Source organism: Ammospiza caudacuta, chromosome 20 (genome assembly GCF_027887145.1).
Source record: "Ammospiza caudacuta isolate bAmmCau1 chromosome 20, bAmmCau1.pri, whole genome shotgun sequence".
NCBI classification, from domain to species: domain Eukaryota; kingdom Metazoa; phylum Chordata; class Aves; order Passeriformes; family Passerellidae; genus Ammospiza; species Ammospiza caudacuta.
This window is the reverse complement of record NC_080612.1, coordinates 6,882,473-6,902,970: the sequence shown is the minus strand read 5'-3', so window position 1 is coordinate 6,902,970 and position 20,498 is coordinate 6,882,473. Positions and strand designations below refer to the sequence as shown.

The following is a 20,498-nucleotide window of genomic DNA, read 5'->3' as shown; positions in this document are numbered from 1 at the left end:
GCTTTCCCTGTTTTGGAAGGAGGTTAAAACCTCCTCTGCACGAGGAATGTGTTTCCAGAGCTGTCTCCAGGCTTGGCAGGAGCAGAAAGGGAGAGAAATCAAAGCAAACCCAGTCATTCAGCCTAATTGGATGAGGTGGAAACAGAGCAGGCAAGCAGCACAAGGAAACTGGGAGAAGCAACAGGTTGATCCTCATGCAGATGTTTGGCAGCTGGACAGGATGATCCCATAAAAAAAGGGTGGAAATTGGGGCACTGCTGGGAATTCAACTGCTGGGGTGTCCAGGTGGATGTGGGAACGTGGAAAGGTGATGGCATTGGGGCTGGTGAAGGGATGAGGGAGGAAAGGGTTAAGGAAGAACAGTTTGATTGCACTGCTGGGCAGCCCTGGAGTTCAGAGCTGTGCTGGTCCTTTTGCTGCTGAGCCAGCAAGACCTGCAGGGTTTAGAGGCAAGACATTTAGGGAACATGATTTACTGCTTTGCTGGCAGCCTTTAAGGTCGTGGAAGGATGTGTAAGAAGAGGGGAATTGGGGCCAAAAAGATAGGATTTTATAATTTCTTTCCTCCTTTTTCTTTTTGAGATGGTTTTAGGGTCATAGTTCCTAGCATTGATACGGCCTTTCTTCAAAAGCAGTAAAAGTGCCCACTCCTCTGCTTGTTTTGAAAATTGCTTCCTATTTGTCACAGAACTAGCAATTGTAAGAATAAAATTATGGATATCCACATGTGTTTGGGCAATCCATGCATTCCAAGGCATTCATTTAATTCTGTGCTACTGGTGAGACCACTCTTGTGGCTCTGCTGAGCATTTGTTGCTCCAACAGCATTTTTCCATCCTGTCCACAAAAAAAAAAAAAACCAAAAAAGCAGAGCAGCACAGAAATAATGAGCTTTGTGTGTGTGTCTCAGAGGTGGGATGTCAGATCTTGGCAGAGAAATATTTCAATTTCCAGCTTGAAAAAACTGAAAAGTAAGGGTTTCTCTTTTCAAAAAAAACCATTGTTTTGCATCTGCAGGGAACAAAAGGAGGGAAGGGAATGAAAGGCCTGGGGGTGGGTGTTGCAAGTGGGGTTAATTGTGCCTTCTATCAGATGCAACACAGGCAGATATCGTTAGGGGGAGATGAGATGAAGTTTCCTTTGTCTGAAACATGGACTTCTCCCTGCCAGGCGAGACACTGGATGTGCTTTTCCTTGGAAAATGAATCTGTGTGCCCAGGAAAGACAGCTGCAGAGCACACCAGCATCTGCTGGTTATGAGGAGTTCAAAAAATACCTTTTGCCTGCTGAGACTGAGAATTTAGGAAGCTGGGCTGAGCAGCACTGTTGTGTTTTTAGCAAGCCATTTAAATCCCTGTGTTTGCCAAGTAAAACCAGCAGCAGGTGCAGGATGAAGATTGGGGAACTCGTGCCTGTGGATGTGAAGCTTTTGCTTCCTCCTTCACTCACCAACTGTCCTTGCTTGAGTTCCTGCCTCACAAACTGGCTGTTGCCACCAAACTGCATTTGGAGCTGATTTGTTCTTTTTTTATTCCTCATATTCTCAGGTGTTTTAAGGAACTGGAACCATGACGGACTCCAAATACTTCACGACCAATAAAAAAGGTTGGTGTTGAGCTGCTGCAGTAGATTGGAGGTGGTGGGTGGTTATTTTTACACAGCTTTTTTAACTGCATGCAGGAGAACTTGTGCTTTTCTGGTAGCTCTGTCCCTGTTTCTCTTCTTAATCATCCAGGGAGAAACTTCCAAAGTAGGTCACATGGTGACAAAAGACAAAACTGGGGTATTACACGTTTTTGTGATTCACAAAATGACCCAAATTGCTACTCTTTCAAGGAGCAGAAAGCAAAGCAATGGGATTTGAGTGCAGAGACAAAGTTCTGGTTATGGGCCAACAAGTGCCAAACTATGGGTGGTTGTTAATTTGGGCATCACAGGATTAGGTTGATACAAGGAATTTAATATTTTGGATATATACGTCAAGCAAACATTATGGGTTTTCCTGCTGCCATTTTCTCCAAAGCTGCAGGTGCACTGTTTGACTGTCCTCTGCCTTTACTGCAGGTGTGGTGGTTACCTCACCTCAGGACAAGCTGCTGCCCTTAAAAATGGGAATCCTGGAAAGGCTTTTTGGGCTCCCTTTACTCATTTAACTGCTTCAGGGCAGGGCTTGTGTTGCAGACATGAAAATCCATTTCATTAAAATCCTTTCCTTAGGAGTTTTTCCTCCTGAGAAGCTGTGAGGCCTCAAGAACAAAATGTAAACAATGGTTATCTGCTGCTGTGGAATGCAACAGGTGCATCTGTGATTGGTCTCATGTGGTTGTTTCTAATTAATGGCCAATCACAGTCAGCTGGCTCAGACTCTCTGTCTGAGCCACAAACCTTTTTTATCATTCCTTTCTATTCTTAGCTTAGCTAACCTTCTGAGATGAAACCTTTTCTTCTATTCTTTTAGTATAATTTTAATGTAATATATATTATAAAATAATAAATCAAGCCTTCTGAAACATGGAGTCAAAATCCTTGTCTCTTCCTTCAACATAAGACCCCTGTGAACACCATCACAGGCTTGTTCTGCTGAGGCTGTCCCAGGCAGATTTTCTAACCAGTTCTTGAACAAAACACTGTTGATGAGTGCAATTTAAGCCTGATCATTCTCCAGCAGATGTGGAAAATGGTTTGCATTAACCTCTCCTTTGCAAAATGGCTGAGTGCTCCCTCTGAATGCCTGCCAGTGCAAAAACCCACACTGTTGATGTATTTATGTGTCATTAAGCTTCACAATGAGCTCATAAATGAACCTAATGCAGTTGACATCTTTCAGAGGAGCAGCTCTGAAGGTTCAGAGCTGAAGGCAGGTTTTTGTGGGCTGGCTGCAGGGAGCCAGTCTGGGCTGGGGGAGAGCTGGAGCTGCCTCAGCTCTGCTCCAGGGCAGGAGCTCTGGGTGAGTAATGCCAGGCTCTTCCTCAGGCAGGAGGGATGACGAGTGGTCTCTGCACTGCAGCAGCCTCTCTTCTTTTTTGGAGTCCCTGGCAGTCTCTGTGTGTCAGATTTTAATTGGTGCTGCTGCTCTGAGCAAGTGTAGGGATGGAAAGTTGGTGCTAGAACTTGTCAGGGATATTTGGATATTTTGTCATGTGCTCAGGCTGTGGCTCCCAGTGGGAATGCTGCTGGCTGTCCTTCCTGAGGAAAGCTGTCTGTCTGTCTGTTGGGAGCATTATCCTTCTCACACCACTGGCTCTGTCTGGAACAAGCCTGATAAACAGCCTTTTGCACATGTTTTTTATTTTATAACTTGATTGCCACTTTGGTGACCCAGCCTGACCTGGCTTTCTACACAGCCATATCTGGAGGAATTAGTGCTGCTTTGGGAGCCTTGGAATCCAGACAGGCTGTGTTACATGCAGCTTTTGTTAGTGGTAGCTCTGTCTTTTGAGCTTTTTTCCACTGGACTAAACACATGCTGTCCTGTTTCAGGAACCCACAGCATTTGGGCTCCACTCCAGCTTTCTGAGGAAGCTTTCAATGATGAGCAAAACTTAAAAAAAGTCTGGGCAAAATTCCTAGCTTAGTTTGTTTCTTACAGGCACGAATCTGGCATCTCCAAGTATCTTTTCATGCTGCTTATGTAATGGTTGCCTCAGAGAAACAGATGCTCCAGGGATGTGGTTTGGTGTCCTGGAGGTGGGAGAGCTGCCACACACAGCTTGGTTCTTGTTTGTGGCATTTTCCTCTGCAAGGTGGAGTCATATCAGTCCCTTGAGTGTTGCAGCTTTGCTTCTCAGTGAACCATGTTCTGCACAAGGTCTGACAGCCTCCAAGTGCAGCTGGGCCAGTTTTATGATTCCCATAAAAGGCCAAGAAAGCAAAAATTCACTCTTGAATTACCCCTAAAACAAGACCCTTTTCTTCTCCTGAGAGGTTTAATCTGGTTTTTTTTCACCTTCTGCCAGGAGAGATTTTTGAACTGAAGGCTGAACTCAACAATGAAAAGAAAGAGAAGAGGAAAGAAGCTGTAAAGAAGGTTATTGCAGCCATGACTGTGGGGAAGGATGTCAGGTAAAAGCAGTTTGTACCTGTGGCACCTCAGCTTGTCCTGGGACTCAGCTGTGGTGACACATGTCCCTGGAACAGCTGAGGATGGCTGTGCCTCAGTCACAGCTGTCTCAAACTCCTTGCTGTCACTGAAAGCAAGAGAAACAACTGTTTTCAGCGTGGATAAAGCCTTTTTTATTTAAAGCATACCCAGAATTCAGCCATTTTGTGTGGCGCTTTAGGTGATGTTTTCTTGCTGCTTGCTGTCCTGAATTTTAATGTAACAAAGGTAATTCCAACTTTTTCTTAGCCTTATCTGGCACAGCATAAATTTAAGCTGCATTTTAAAATGGCTGATGTTAAAATTGAACCTGTGTCTTACTGCAGCTGAAGGACACTGGCATTTACTGTCCCCAATACTGTTTTCTGAGAGAAGCAGAACAACCTGTTGGGATGAATGCTTTCTGCCTTTCTCCCTCCTGTTCCTGGAGCCCAGCAGAGAATCAGTGATTCTGGATTCAGTCAGGAATTCTGGATTCAGTCAGGAATTCTGAATTCACAGCAGCCTGGTCTGTTGCCACGGAAATCAATATGAGCTTGCAAATTCAGCATCATGACTTCATCATAGAATGAAGGAACACATAAACTGAAAGGGAAAAAAAAACCCTAATCTTTTCTGCCAGCAGCATTTACCCATCACCTTCAGATCCCCACAGCAAACCTGGGAGCTGCAGAATCTTTGTGTAACTTCCTGTGTTATTCTGCAGTGCTGTTTGCAGATGGCTGCTTGACATTTGAGTGAAGCCCAGCTTGACAGTGTTTAAGCTTCTGACCACTCTGGACTTTGCTAGTCTGGAATTTGGTTCTTCATAAGTGTCCTGCATGACCAAAACATTTTAAAGCAACGTTTTTCCTCTTGTGGATTCATTTCCAGGCCTGGCATGGTAGAATTCCCTTGTTTGGTGAACTCCTTAGTTCATATTTAGGAAATGGCATTTTCACCTCCTCCTATGTTAAAGCTGTAAAGGAGAATTAAATTATTATAATAAAAGCCATTGCAAACTGCTTTGAAGGGGAAGGTGGCCTTTCATTAAACAGGAGGGTGTTTAAAGTGGAAATCCTGTTTTTCTGACTTCCTTGATATTGTTACTATCCCCTTTGCATGCCATGCAACCTCTGGTTTTTATTTTGTGGATGGGAGTGTGGATGTGCTGGAGGGCAGGAATGCTCTGCAGGGGGATCTGGGCAGGCTGAGTGCATGGGCTGAGGCCAGAGGTGTGAGTTCAGGTCACAACAACCCATGGAACACTCCAGGAATGAGGAAGAGCTGCTGGAAAGATGGAAAAGGACCCAGGGGTGCTGGTCAGCTGTGGCTGAACATGAGCTGCTGTGTGCCAAGAGAGCCAATGGCACCTGCCTGTATCAGGAACAGGGTGGGCAGCAGGAGCAGGGCAGTGATTGCCCCTCTGTGCTGGGCACTGCTGAGGCCACTCCTCAAATCCTGGGGTCAGTTTGGGGCCCCTCATGACAAGAAGGACATTGTGGGGCTGGAGCATGTCCAGAGGAGGGGATGGGCTGGAGCACAGCTCTGATGAGGAGCAGCTTTGGTGGGGGGCTCAGTCTGGAGAAAAGCAGGCCCAAGGGGGATGTTCTCACTCTCTGAACTCCCTGACAGCAGGGTGCAGCTGGGGTCAGTCCCTTCTCCCAGGTGACAATGAGAGGAAATAACCTCCAGTTGTGCCAGGGAGGTTCAGATGGGATTGAAACAGGTAGAGGTGGAGTCACCATCCCTGGGACAGTTTTAGAAAGTCTTTTGATGTGGCACTTGGGGATGTGGTTGTGGCAGTGCTGGGGGAACTGCTGGCATTTCTTAACCTAAACAATTCTCTGCTTCCATCCTTGTGTTGTGTATCCAGCTCTCTGTTCCCTGATGTTGTCAACTGCATGCAGACTGATAACCTGGAGCTGAAGAAGCTGGTCTACCTGTACCTGATGAACTATGCCAAAAGCCAGCCAGACATGGCCATCATGGCTGTCAACAGCTTTGTGAAGGTAACCTCCTCCCCTGGCACATCAGGAAAGGGGCCAGCACAGTGCCTGCCAGCACATCTCTCTGTCCTTTGGGAGCTTTATCTCTGCTTGGGGCTGGGCTCATAGAGGAGGGTGCTGAATCCACCAGATCTGGGTGCTTTCTCAGTTGTTCCTTCTGGTTATTGCAGAGGAGATGACTTTAGCAGCCCTGTGAATAGCTGTCAGTGAACCTGCTCCAGGGAAAGCTGCTTCTGTTGTTTTACCAACTTCTGGTACTGGAAAACAGATTTTATCTGTTTCATCTTCCAGCCTTTGTAGTATCTGAGACATGAATATCAAACTTGCTGCTTGAATGTTCCAGCTGTGCTCTGTGTGGCAAACCTTTATCTCTGGTGAAACTGAGAGACAGTTCACTGGAAAAACAACAGCCTGATTGCTGGCTTGCCTTTAGTTCTCTTGTCAGGTTGCCTCTCCTTATCTAGGAAATGTTATTCCAGTCTCATGTTGTGCAAGATAAAACCCAGTGCTTAGAAGAAGTTTGAGTGTTATAAAATACAAGACACTTGGGAATGGGATTGAGTTCCAAAGTTTCTTTTGTGATTCTTGAGGCAGAAGGAGGTGAGAGGACCTAAACTGGGAGATCTGCTCTTCTGGCCAGAGAGCATGAGCCTGTCTTCTTCTCTTGCATGAGTATTGTCTGCCTTTAAAGTGCAATTCTGTTAGAATAGAGTTACAAAATTATATTTTCCATCTCCCACCCTGCAGAGGAAAGCCTGGTGTCCCTTTTGGCAGCTTGAGGGACAGATGTTAGTGAAGAGCAAGTGCTGACACTGGTCTGCACTAACTCAGCACTTCCCAGTTCAAGGTGGGGAATGCACTGGTAGGATGTGTCACTTTTCTCTTGCAGACTTTAAATTGGTTTTTCAGCTGCAGGAAATTTGAACAGCGGAAGGTAAATGCTTTTGTAGGTCATTCTGTAGCCATCCTTTTACAGGCTGATTTTGGAGGAGCTGTAGATGGATTGGATGCATGGAAAATTATGTAGGCTTGGAGTAGGAAATGTTGAATTCCTGTCTGCCTTTTCTTTTTCCTATTTAGAAAAGCAACTCTGGAGTAGCTTTTGCTTAGTGCTCCATGTGTTGTAGCTTAAGGGATGTTTGTGTTTGGCCTTTAAGAAATGGGCCTTGATGACTGTTGCATTGTGCCTAGTTGTTGGTTTTCCCCATTTTATTTCTTGCTCCTTTAAACCAGAAAGGTTGGAAATCAGTAAATTACTTTGTCTGTGGTGAGATTTTGGGTGCTGAGAGCTGCCTCTCCAGCTGAGCTGTTGGATCATGTTGAAAGCAGCTTTGCTGGGAGAATGAAGGGACAGGAAACATCTCGAGACAGAGTAAAATATTTCTGTGAAGCAACAAGTGCACTTTTATCCCTGATCTGAAACAATTGCCTGGCTCTTAGCTCTTAGAATCTTTGCTGGTCAGAGTGACTCTGAGATGTGTTAGAAAGTCTCTTTTCCCAGTCCAGCAGTCAAAGGAGGAGTCAGGATTCTTCTGTTCTCGTTCTCAAGGTTGTTTATTGTTTCTTATCTATAAAATTCTTTCTCTGACCCACCGAGGTCTGTCTGGCAGGTCAGGTTGAAGCACACTGGTGTTATCTTTTTATATTAAAAACTACATGTAGAATATTTACCAGAACTTCCCAATGCCTATCACCTATGTTAGACAGTGAGTTTATGCCTTAAACCAATCCAAAACTGCCAACATCACCCAGAACATGGAGGCTAGAAAGAACAAGGAAAAAGGACAAGGCACACCCAAATTACTCCATCTTGGGACCCCGAGCCCCCATTCTAAAAACCTCAAAAATCTATTTTTCACCCTGTGACAAACTATTATTCTACTTAAACTTTCTTAACTTGTAATTAACCTTCCTATAAAGGTTGGTAATTGTTTTTTCCAAGGGCTAAATCAAAGGCACAGGGCTCTTGGGCTCTGAGCCCCTGGGCAGGGTCTCAAGGTCAGAGGAATTTCCTGGGTTCTGACACTTAGCGTGCAATCACAGAGATGCTGCTTAAGTAAAAGCATCCTGGCTGCAGGGACTCTGCTGCTGCAGCTGTGTTCGTGTTGTGCTGCAGATGTGCTGCAGATGTTTTTGTGTTGTGCTGCAGGACTGTGAGGACCCAAACCCCCTGATCCGGGCGCTGGCCGTGCGCACCATGGGCTGCATCCGCGTGGACAAAATCACCGAGTACCTGTGCGAGCCCCTGCGCAAGTGCCTGAAGGATGAGGACCCCTACGTGAGGAAAACTGCAGCTGTCTGTGTGGCCAAGCTCCACGACATCAATGCCCAGATGGTGGAGGACCAAGGGTTCCTGGATTCCCTGCGGGATCTGATTGCAGACTCCAATCCCATGGTAAGGTGTTCCCAGCACCGTGCTTTATTGTAAATTCCCTTGGCAGGGAAGAACGATGTATCTGATTCCTATGTTGTCAGAAGGCTAATTTATTACTTTATTATAATATGTTACATTAAAGAATACTATACTAAAGAATACAGAAAGGATACTTACTGAATGCTAAAAGATAATAATGAAAACTTGTGACTCTCCAGAGTCCCAACACACCTTGGCCCTGATTGGTAAATGAGTCAAAACAATTCACACAACTCACATCCAGCTCACATCCAATGGAACAATCACCTGTGGATAAACAATCTCCAAACACATTCCACATGAGCACAACACAGGAGAAGCAAATGAGATAAGAATTGTTTCCCTTTTCTCTGAGGCCTCTCTCTGCCTTTCCTTCCCTGGATGAAGGAATCATGTTCAGAGAATGTGAATGCCACATGCTTGAGTTTGTGTTGTTTGGAAGTCACAAATGTGAAAGGTTCTGGGATGATTTTGGTTAGGTTTGGTTGTTGCCTCAGAAAACAAGGAATATCTTCTGTTGTTTGATCTTTTTTGGGCTTTTGCCTGTTTTAACTTCTTGGTCAGGCAAGTCAGAAGAGCAAGAATTATGTGATGCTGCTGCCTTGGTGACAGCTTTTATAGCTCTTGCTTTCCTGCAGGCTTTGGCTCTTCTTGGAATAAGAGTTTGGATGAATTAATTTGCTAATGCAGATAAATTCGCTGGCTTGTAATGAGTGGAGAAAATCAATGCTAATGTTTTTAATAAAGGTAAATTAGTTGTCAGAGGAGAGGTGGAGATCATGACCAGGAATTTCACATGAGTAAATTACCTACTAAATCAGCATTTAATTATGCTTGATGAAGGGTCCACTTCCAAGCCAGGTGTCTCCTGCTATTATTTTGTGACTAAAAGGTGGTGGCCAAGGAACTGAAGTGTCCCACTGCATCATCCTTTCATTGAATTCTGTTTCCTGCTGGAATCCAGGCAGCATACCAATATCAGCCTGACCCTTAGCAGGGAAGAAAACTTCTGCAGCTCAGCTTAACTCAGGGTTTAAGAATGTGACTGCTACTTTTTTAGCTCTTTTAGAGAATGGACTCTTGTTAAAGAAGTAACCTCATATTATTAGGGCAGGTTTAGCAGCTCTTTCAGTGGTGCATGAGTCAAACCACAGAATTTCTGTCCTGCTGTAGTCTTTGGGCACCTGAGATAAACCAAGTGCAGGTGATAAGGTGCCATCCCCTTTAGCAGGAGAGTGAAGGCTGCTGATTGCTCTTTGTAAGACTCTGTAGAGACAGTAAAACTCGAGGTGTCTGACTGTCACAGGCAGCAGTCTGAGTGATGGTGTCTCTCAGGAGATGCAGACACCTCTTTTCTCTGATATCCAGCTCTTTTACAAGCTGTTCTTTTTATCTGCCTCCCTGATTTTTTTTTTTTTTTTCTTATGCCAGGCTTCTGTGTGAATATTGATGACTACTTGAAGGTGCTTTCTTTGTCCAGGCAGCTCTGAGGCTGGTAGAGAAACACCTGCTGTTCCAGTTCAGTGTGGAGGGTGTGCCTTGCAGCCTCTGAAGGGACTGGCTTGGGCTCCTTTAGCTCCACTTCAATGTTCCCTGGTGTTCAGCAGCTCCCAGGCAGCAGAGGAGGTCAGGGACAGAACCTCCTCTTCTCCCAGCCTTGCTTCCAGCTCTGATTTTATTCTGATTGCAGCCACATGGAGGTGAGGTGAAGAGTTCTGGCTGAAAAGATGTGCTGCTTCAGGAGAAATAACAGGTTTTGCTTGCCCTTTGTGCTTGTTGATCTCTGTGGTTTGGTAAATGAGCCACTGGCTGACAGGAGAGCACAGATATGTATTTAAAAAGTGCATTAACTTAACATAGGCTTAAATGAATGGTGAGAAGAGGAAAAATAAAGGGCAGTGTGTGTTCCATATGCTAAATAAACCTCCAAATGTAGCACAGGGCTTCTTAATAAAACATCAGGAAAACTCCTGAGCTCCTGGGTGGTAATGAGGTTGGGCTGGGGCAGCTGTGCAGGGTCACTGTACCTGCCTCGTGCTGTACTCACTGCTCTGTCCAAAACTGAGGATTCACAGCAGGAAAATGCACTTTGGAGGAGTGGTGGTGATGAAGGAGAGGCCTGGGGTGTGTTTTCAGGTCTGCAGGCTTGGAGAGGATTCTGTAGCTGCTGTTCTGTTTCCCAGGTTTTACTGGACATGGGGCGTAATATTTCTTCATTTTAAGGATGCATGGGGAGAGATTTTATCAAAGGCTTGATGCTCTTAGAGCTGCTGATTTAATACAATATTTAATCTGTTGTGATTTTAGTAGAACAGGAAAAGAAATTTTAGAAGAAAGAAAGAAATTTTAGTAGAAATTTCAACTTAACTAACCTTTTAGTTAAGTTGATCCTCTTGGAAATTCCTTCCTTTGTGGCACAGTGGCTCCCTCATAAGTACAGGAATTATCCACCCCTAATTAAGGTTCACCTTCCTGGTCAAACCATCCATCTCATTGCTTTCTCCATGTGAAACTTCCTGATGACCTTGAATTGTGTTTGCCAAATAAGTTGTTATCTGTTATATACATGGCTTAATATTTGTGTGCAAGCTGATATTTTTTAAGGTATTTTTCCTTGGAATGCAGTTCTGCCTGGAAGGTCTTTTCAAGTAAAATGTATGTATCAGTATTGGCTATCAAAAAGAAAAGATTGCTGGAAGGAATGGTACAGATGGATCTTTTCTGGTGGATCCTATTTCTCTTTAAATGGTGCATCTCAATCATTGCAACCTGTTAGCCAAGCTCATTCATATTTATTTTATAAATGTTTCTCCTCTTTTGATGACTCGTGGAAATGGGCGACATTAGATACTTAATGAAGCAGAATTTTTGAGATGGGAAATCCACAGTTGTTCTCTCTTCTGAGAAATGAGGATTTTGAGCAGGAGCTAAAAAAGGCTGCCGCTGAAAAATAGTCTTCAAGAAGGGTTTTATTATGGCTTTGGAATTGGTTGCCTCTAGCACATGAGCAAGCTCTAAGCATTTGAGCTGGGTGTTGGTGGAGGAACATCTCCATCTGTGGTTCACTAATTGCCTCATAATTGTGCAGGGATCAGGGTGCTTATTTCTCTGGGCTCACCTTCATCATAAGGATGTCTAAGTTGGAGGTGACCTTCTCAGAAACATTTTGGGTTTGTTCTCTTTTTTTCGTTATATATTTTTGGATTAATGGCATTTTTCTGTGTTAATGAAGCAGCAGCCTTTGGGGATGTTCAGGGCATTGAGGTGCTGCAGGTGCACAGCCAAGGTTCTTTCCTTTTTATCTGTTTTTTTGTTGTTGTTGTCAGGATGTTTCCTTAGTTCACATGAGGTGATTTTCTGTTCAGGTGCACCCCCTGGGTGAATTAATTCAAACTTTTAATTGCACATATATTGATAGGGATGTATCTGGTGAGGTGGGCTGGTGGCTTTTGCCATGACAGCAGAGTTCTCTGAGTTGTGTTGTGCAGGCCATGGCCCAAAACCCTTTACAAGGGCAGGGTTCAGTTGCCCTGCACAAGTTTGATTGTGGAGAAGTCTTTAATCTCATTTTCACAGGCTCTGAAGTGCCTGTGGCTGCCCTTTTCCAGTTGGGATCCTGCTGAAGAGGATCCTTCCATAGAGGGGGAGCCCTCATTTCATCCCAGAGCTGTCTTAAGGCAAATCCTTGTTTTTTCACCCTGCATTTCTGCATGTGAAGCCCAGCAGAAGCAGGACTGGAGGAATGTAAAGCTGGGGCCTGGCTGCCTTGGGCTGCTGCACTTGCTGAGCCCTCAGCACTTCTCTTGCTGGTAACCTGGGTGAAAAGTAACAAAGAAGCCTGTTCTCCTGTAATCCTCATGTTCTGACAAAAAATGCTTCCAAAATGAGATTTTTGTGCCCTGTTACTGCAGAACACCATTCACAGCCAGCAACAGGTCACAGTGAGGGGAGAGAGGTGGGAGTGATTCACACCCACTGGTGGCCAGAGCTTCTCTGAACTCATGGAAAAACCTCCTTTTTTTATTTTTTTCCTGCTGCTGTCTTGTTCTGGCCTTGCAATGGCTGCTCCTCTTTGGAGCATTGGAAGTGCTGAGCCCAGGAGAGGGAGAGCAGACCACGAGATGGCAGCAGCTGAAAGCAGAACCAAAGCTGACTATCTTTAGAAATTTTATTTTGTAACTACTTCCCTCTTGGTTTTTTTTTTTTATCCCTGCACTTGGTTTTCTTCAGGAATGTAAATATTAGCAGAAAAACATGAGAGGAAATCCATATAAACCTTACTGGTCTTTTAACATTTGAATGGAACAACCTTTCTCTCCAAATATTTTCAATCCTTGACCTTCTAAAGTAACTTTTAACCCATGGAATAGACTCCCTGCCAATCTCTGTTATCTACATGGCTTAAGTTAACTGATGTCACCTTCTCCCTGCTATTTTCTAGGTTTTTAATTCCTTCCTGCAGCATTTCTCCTTCCTCATGCTGGATCCAAGGTTTTTCAGGTGTGGCTGTTCTGTGTTTTTGTGAATTTTACAGACTCTTTGTGCTGTGTTTTACACCCTCTACATCACAATTTTTTGGGAGAAACATTCTTGGGACTCAGCACAGAGTAAGCTGAGATCACATAATTGATTAAAATGCACCAAGTGTGTGGAGTATAATTAAACTCTCTTGTAGCTGGGAGGTTTTTTAACCTTTAACACTAAGAAGGGAATCTGAGATCTGACAGCGGAGGTGGTGAGGTCCAGTTTGATCTAATCCAGATTCCCTCCAGCAGTATTGAGTTTCCACAGCTCACAGATGAGACTAAAACCCTGTAGAGATAAATCAGAGTGTTCTCCTGCTCTGCCTGCAAGGGATGTGGGTTCCTTCCCTGCCAGAACTTCACTGGGTGTGTGGGAGCTTCCTGGATGACCCTGTGGAGGAAAATGATCTTCCTTTATGTTTTTCCTACTAGCTAGCAAGCAGAATGTCTCTGAGCTGGTGTCCTGAGGAATGAGCCTGTTTAGAAACAAAAAAGAGCTTTTGCCTCCTGGGCCTGTCCTCTGCAGGAGTTTTATCCTTCTCTATCTATTAAAGCTGAGAAAAGAACTCCTTGGTGGGAAACTGGTGATCCCCTGAGTCCCAGAAGGACTTTGTGGGAGGCAGTCAGGGATGTGGGAATTGTCTTATCTAACACCACCTTCTCCCTGGGCACAGGAGGTCGCTTGTTCCTCGTGGGGACTCTCCCAGCCCTGTGTTTTCCCTCTGCAGCTGCTGTTTTCTTCTGGTGGGAGGAGTGAGCTGTCACTGCTGGATGAATTCATGATTCCTGCTCATGAAGGTTGTAAGGATTTGACAATCCACATCCCAGTGTGGAGCTGAATATTGCTGGGAGCTCTGCAGCATCTCATCAACCTGGGGCTGCTCCAGGATTCCCTTTCTGTCCTGTGGGCAAAAAAATATCCCTCTTCTTTTCAATCCAAGCACTGCAGATACAGGCTGGGTCTTGAAGTCTTCCAACCATGCCTGAATTGATCCTGTGTGTGGTTTAGGGTTTTTTATAATGTTTGTGCTGCAAGTAGAGATATTATTTCCTTCTGGGAGACACTTGATGGCATTTGTGGGTGGAATTTCTTTTTCCCAGTGATGGATACGTTGCAGTGAATGAGAACATTGCTTGGGGCTCTTGGGGAGTGGTGGTGGCGGCACTTTGGAGCTCTCTAATGGATGGTTGTGCTGTTTCCACGAGGCTGTCCAGAAGGAAAAGCAACACTTTTGGTAAACTCTGCAGCCAAAAGCAGCAGCAAACTGGCAGAGAGATGGGGAGAAGCTGTGGAGGAGCCTGTCTGAGCACTGGCTGTGTTCATGTGTGTGAGATGCCAGAGACAGGAAATGTGGGGGATTGCCTGGCACTGCAGAAACCAGCTGTGTGTGTGGCAGCAGGCACAGCAAAGACTTAAATAGGGAGAGAGGGAGAGCTGCCACCTGTGACTGGTGGCACAGCTTCTGGTTTCCCACTCTGAACCCCTTGTTGTGCTGCTGAAAGCAGCTTTGGCTTTGGCATGAGCTCCTGCAGGGGAATCTCACTCACTGAGCAGGTGTTTTCATCCTAAAGAGGTCTGAGGGAATTTCAGGCATGCATGGGGGACTTGGGTTTTTCTTTGGTTGGTTTGTGGTATGAAGGATACAGCTCTCAAGCATCTTCCCTCAAAGCTGTGATTTTTTTTCCCCTGTGTTTTCAGTGCTGGCAGAGAGGTGAGGAGTTTGGTAATTTGTGAATTTCCATGGCTCCAGAGTTTGTCTTCACAGATCCATCATTTATAAAGCTTAATTGACAAATTAATCTATCAGAGACCAATTACAGCCACCAGTATGTGCCTAATTTCCAAAGTATTAGTCTTGCTGAACAGATCATTCCAGGATCTCTAACATCAATCAGTTTGCTGGGAGTTTTGTTGACATGTGTCTACATGTTATTTTCCATTGGAACAGCCACTTCTAGCTATTGACAAATATCATTTGTCAGATAATGTTGTGGTTGTGATGTTTTGTAACTCTGCACCCCCTTTTTTAGGGCTCTGTAAGGAATTTGGTGTTTAGCTGGTCCTTTTTTCTCAGCTCAGATCAGAGACAGCCCATTTGCCACTGGATGGTGCCAGCGAGAACCTCTGCAAGGAAAATTGCAAAAAATAAAGCAAAACCTTTCTGATGTGTCTGGTAGGTGCCTGATCCAGACTGGGATCACATCACAGTGATTTCTGGAAGGAGAACAGGGAGTTGCAGACCCTCTGTGTCTTCTTATGGAATTTAATTTCCTGCACTGAGGGCTCAGCTGTGCCAAGAAGCCCCTTGTGATGGAGCAGCTTCTTGCCCACCTACCACAAGAGTTTCAACAGCTGGGGGAAGCTTGTTTTCCTGCCTTACAGCTCACACATCCTGATTTTTGCAAGGATATGAGAGCAGGAGTGATGTTCCAGTCTGCCACAAAGTGCCATTTTTCTGCTGGGAAGTGCAGAAAAAAACCCCCAACCCAGTTAGGGCAAGCACACCGTGGGAAGTATAACACTTAACTTGCCTTGCATAAAAATTCAGCCCACTTGCAAAAAGCAAGCCAGGAGGTCTTCCCCACCCAGGCAGTTTTTGGGATGTGATCAGGAGCTGGGAATGTGTGAGTCTCCCAGAGCTTTAATTTATATCTGTACATATAAGCAAACATTGACAGTGTGAGAGGCTCATGAGGGCTCTCTGACTTGCAGGGCTGAGCCATTTCATAGAATTATTGAATCACAGAAGGGTTTGGGTTGGGAGGGACCTTAATGCTCAATTTGTTCCATCCCCTGCCATGGTCAGGGACACCTTTCACTGTCCCATGTTGCTCCAAGCCCCATTCAGCACTTCCAGGGATGGGGCAGCCACAGCTTCTCTGGGCAACTTCAGGGTTTCACCACCCTCACAGGGAAGAATTACTTTTGTAAAGTAAGAAATGTTAATGGTTCCTGGGCTAGGGAATGGTTCCTGTTCCTAGGGAAGCAAAGTAAGGAGGGCTTGGAGATAAAAGTGATGATGTGAACAGGATGAGGAGTCTTGCTCTCTGGAGAGCACCTGGTAGGGACATTCTGGGCACGCAGCATGCTCATAAAAATGAGTGGCCCTGTGAGACACCCATCCATGGCTGCTCTGCATCTCCCAGCTGGGAGCCTGTGCTTGATGGCACAGATGCACCCTGCCAGCTCAGAGTGCTCTCTGAAATGGCAGCACCTCAGAATCCTCTCCTGCAGCCTGGCTCCCTTGAGGGCAGGAGCTTCCAGCTGTGGAGGGAGCGCTGCCTTCCCTCAGCCTTCTCTGAGCCCCTTCATTTTTCCTCTTTTTCTTCATTTCTGCTTCACTTTAGCAGCATGGCAAGCCAGAGGTTCCTGTTTCAAGCAGCAGAACATTGTATTTCATTAGCTCCATTACACACTTGGTTTAATTTCCAATTAGCTTGGGATGCTGGGGAAATAATCTGATTGCTTTGACTGGTTGGCGTTCTGGATGTGCCGAGCTTCCCTCCTGTCCCCCCAGCCCCTGCAAAGCTTTGCTGTGTGGGCTGCCAGGCAGACATGCAGGTTTTCAGCCACCCCCTTCCCTCCCTGGTGCTGTTTGGTACCATTTGCTGTGAGCTGAAGGTTTGAGCTGCCAGAAGGAATCACTTGGAAATCACAGTGCTCCTACCTCTGCAGCTTCCCTGGAGGTCGGCTCTGGTCTGCCTGGCTGCAGAGGGAGTTTGTCTGGAGGTGGATTTAAAATTGTTGGGTTCTTCTTAAAGCTGTGATGTGGATTTAAGTGTAGAGGTTTTGGCTTGGTTTCTTTTTTTATTTTTATTTTTAGTTTTTAATAAGAGCCTGGGAGATTTTGGTTATCCTCATCCCAATCACGCTTCTCCAAGAACCTAAATGCATTGGGTAATTCCAATAAATTCCTCCAAATTTTTCAATAAATTTTCTCCAATAAACTCCTCCAAATTTGTCAATAAATGCCAATCAATTTCCTTCAATAAATTCCTCCAAATTTGACAACATTCCCCCAGCCAAAAGGAGGTTTATTGTCATTCAGCTCATCCCATGCTCCAAAGGGATGTTGCTGTGGCTGCATTTGAATAATGTCATTGTGTACCCAGGGTAAACTGATTTACATCAGCAAGCCAGGGACCTGTTATTGTTATTAATTATTATTAATTCTTCAATCTGCTCTGCATTTTTATTTTCTGGGGGACTTTTAGGCAGATCATCATTTGGTAGCTCTTAGCTTAAAGTTGGTATTCTTAATTGCGAGTCAAATGAGGCATTTTCCAGTGGAGTTAACTTGGAATTTTAAAAGCTTTTTCTGTTCATTACCTGTTTATACTCACATTTCTGTGGCTACTGTTGACTTTTGGTTTTTTTATTATTTTTGAGAAGTCAAGACTACACCAGCTGTTAGTTTTATGTACTTTAAGTCTGCTTCTTCCAGTCTATGGGATAAAGTATACAAGTGGTTGGTTTCTCATCGAAATAAATATGGGGCATGTTTTGAAAAGCAAAGAATACTTTGCTAAAGAAACTCAGGGATTTTTGCAGTCAGCCTGTGAAACTTGTCTAGTTCCTTGGTCCTATGCCATTTGTAAAGCTTTATCTTACTTTTATGTCCCTCAGCAATTCTATAATTTTTTATTTTAAAGAGAAAATTACTTTTTGTAACTGATCACTTTGTTCTTGCTGTTTAATGTAGTTGGGCTTCCTGGTGTTGTACTGCTGTGTTAAGGAAGAAGTGTTAACCCAGCTGAAGACTTAAGGTTCAGCTTTGATGTTGCAGATTTTTTTAAAAAATTTTTTGGCCAAAACCCATCTTTTTAAATATTTCCAGTGGCACTTCCATGAGTGCCAAAGCACCCAGTGGATTAGCAGGTGATGCAGCACCAGAATTGGTATTGAGTTCTTGGTTCTTTATGGACTTTTTGCCATACCTGGGTGAGAACTGTTAGTGGGGGATGCTTCAGTCCTTGACCTGAGCTCTGACTCGGTGGGAGCAGCTGGCAGAGCAGGAGCTGTGTGCTGGAACTGTGCTCTGTGTTCCTGTGGCTGCCTGAGGCAGTGGCAGTGCCAGGGAAGAGGTGAGGCTGTGTGCTGCAGCCAGTGTTTGTGTTGGGCTGCTTCCTGAGAGCTGTTTGCCTTTCAGCTCTGCTGGGGCTGTGTGAAAAGCCTTGAAGATGCTGATTGTTGTTGTTGGCATAGCACAACACCAGAACACATCAATATGTTCAGTACAAATAGCCAGCAAGTCCTTTTTTTAATAAATACTGTTTAAAGTTTGCATTTTTTCCCCCACCCTTTCCCTTATCCCCTTTACTTCAATTATCTCCTTGTCACTGGTGCTGAGGTGGGAGGTGAGGACCAGCTTTAATTGTGGACTGTAGATTGTAGATCCCAGCTCCTCTGGCAGGACTGAGCTGCCACCAGAACCCCTCCCAGTCCTTTTTCTGACACTCAAGGAGACCACAGCCCATGTCCCCAAGTCCATCTGGCCTTTTGCCACTTCCTCGTGGATGCTTTCAATGGAGTTATGAGTGGATTGTCACCTGCTGTCCCATCCTCAGCTCTGAGCTGGACACTTGCATTTTTTGCTGACAGGGACCCAAAAAGATGCTGAGAGCAAAATCTCCTTCACAGTTTGGTCTCTGGGTTGGAGCTGCTGCTCTTCACCCATGGGAGCAGCATTTCTGTGCATCCATGGCAAACACAGGGAGAGACTCCATGGAGCAAGGAAGGAAATAGAAGCACAGGGTTTAGGATATCCTGGAAGTGCCCAAAAACATCTAAATATGGCACCTAGGGACATGATTCAGTGGTGGCCTTGGCAGTGCTGGGTTAATGGTAGAATTAAATTATTTTGGAGTTCTTCTCCAGTCTCAGTTCTATTCTAAAATTCTCTATTAGTTACTAATTTATTAATTACTGCCTGGCAGTGTGAGTGCAGTTGCCAGAGCTCCTGTCCCTCTCTGACTGACAGGTCCCTTTCTCTGATGCTTTGGCTATGTAAATTTTTCTGTCAATTCAAAATTTTTTCTCCAAAATACTGTCATTTTATAAGTACTTTTTCATAAGGGTTTTCAACTTTCAAGTGTTTTTTGTGGTTTGTCTTCACTGGTAACTTCAAAAATACAATGATAATAAAAATCTTTTACTTCAGTTTTATGCTGTGTCACATTAACCATTCAGGAATTAGGCAAATTAAATAATGAGGAGGATAAGCAGCCTATCTTAATAAGTTCCTCGTTAAAACAGTACAAGAAGACAGCAGCACTGATTGCTAATGATTTTGGTGACAGAAGGCTCATTCAACTAATAAAATTCATAAAATCTTGGATCAGAATCCTATCTCTGACCTCTAGGTGTGAAATGCAGAACAATCAACATTACTATGCCTGTGCAATGACTTTGGAATATATTGGTTTAATGACAAGCAGGGATGGGAACAAAGCAGGGAAAGTTCTGGTTGTGCTGTTCTTGTTTTCATTGTACTGCATCAAAAGCATCTTTAGCCATCCAGACAATCAGATGATTTTAGATAAGATGTTTCTTTGCCTTAATCTCATAGAAAATAACACCATAAATCTTCATTGGAGTAGATATTTGCTGGGAGTTGGGCTGGACATGATGTACATTGTAAAATGTCCTGAAATTACCTTTTCGTGGGGGATTTCAGTTTTCTGTGTCAAATTCATCTTAAATCCCTTTTCATGTTAGTTAAACAAATAAGATTTTAGTCTCATCTGCAAATTTTCTATTTTGTCTCTATATTCTGCAGTTCTATTAAAAAAAAACCTTCTCATGGAGTCTGTTGAATTTGAGTATGGAATTAGAAATTAAAAATTAGAAATTCCATTAGTATGGAATTTATGCTGCACTCCCACTTCTGTTTGTGTCAATCTGGACCCTGGACCTCCTCTCTGTGCTTCATTTCATCTGTGCTTAGACAAGAGAAGACCTTATACAGTCCTAAATTCAGCAGGAATATTTTCAGGGATGAGTTGTGCTGGAGTGCTTGCTTTACCATGGCTCCATAAAGCAAAAGGATGTTTTGGGGACTGAAAATTGAAATATGGCTTATTAAAAATTTAGCAGGAGTTGCCCATTTTAGAGAAATGGTTTGTCTGCTCTCAAACTGTGTGACCTGCCAGTGCTGCTGCAGAGCTGGAGGCTGCCAAGCACCTGCCAGCTCATTTCTGGATCACTGCTAAGCCATGTGCCGTGGGGAAAATGGGCAAGAGGCACACATTCCTGAATAAATAGGGCAGCTGGAGGTTTGGGCACCCTGACTGCAAAGCTGAGCATCCCCTGGAGCTGGGGGAGGATGTGGAGCCTGCAGGGTGCTGCTGTTCCCTGTGGGTGCCACAAAGTCTCTCGTGATGTCCTTGTCCTGGGTTCCTGTTCCTCCCAGTGGAGCTTTGGGCTCTGCAGGTTGTGCTGCATCCCAGAAGGCTCAGCTAGCTGCTGTGGCAGC

The 20,498-nt window shown here is 44.6% G+C and overlaps 1 protein-coding gene across 2 annotated transcripts in view; it reads left to right on the top strand.

Annotated features, from left to right (window-relative positions):
* Positions 1 to 20,498, top strand: part of AP2B1 (adaptor related protein complex 2 subunit beta 1) — an 81,183-nt gene that overhangs the window by 2,808 nt on the left and 57,877 nt on the right. For both annotated transcript variants that reach the window (XM_058818012.1, XM_058818010.1), the window contains exons 2-5: positions 1,548 to 1,605; positions 3,957 to 4,062; positions 5,955 to 6,090; positions 8,237 to 8,482. In XM_058818012.1, the coding sequence (XP_058673995.1) occupies positions 1,569 to 1,605; positions 3,957 to 4,062; positions 5,955 to 6,090; positions 8,237 to 8,482 (525 nt within the window). In that variant the 5' untranslated portion in view covers positions 1,548 to 1,568. The remainder of the gene's footprint in view (positions 1 to 1,547; positions 1,606 to 3,956; positions 4,063 to 5,954; positions 6,091 to 8,236; positions 8,483 to 20,498) is intronic.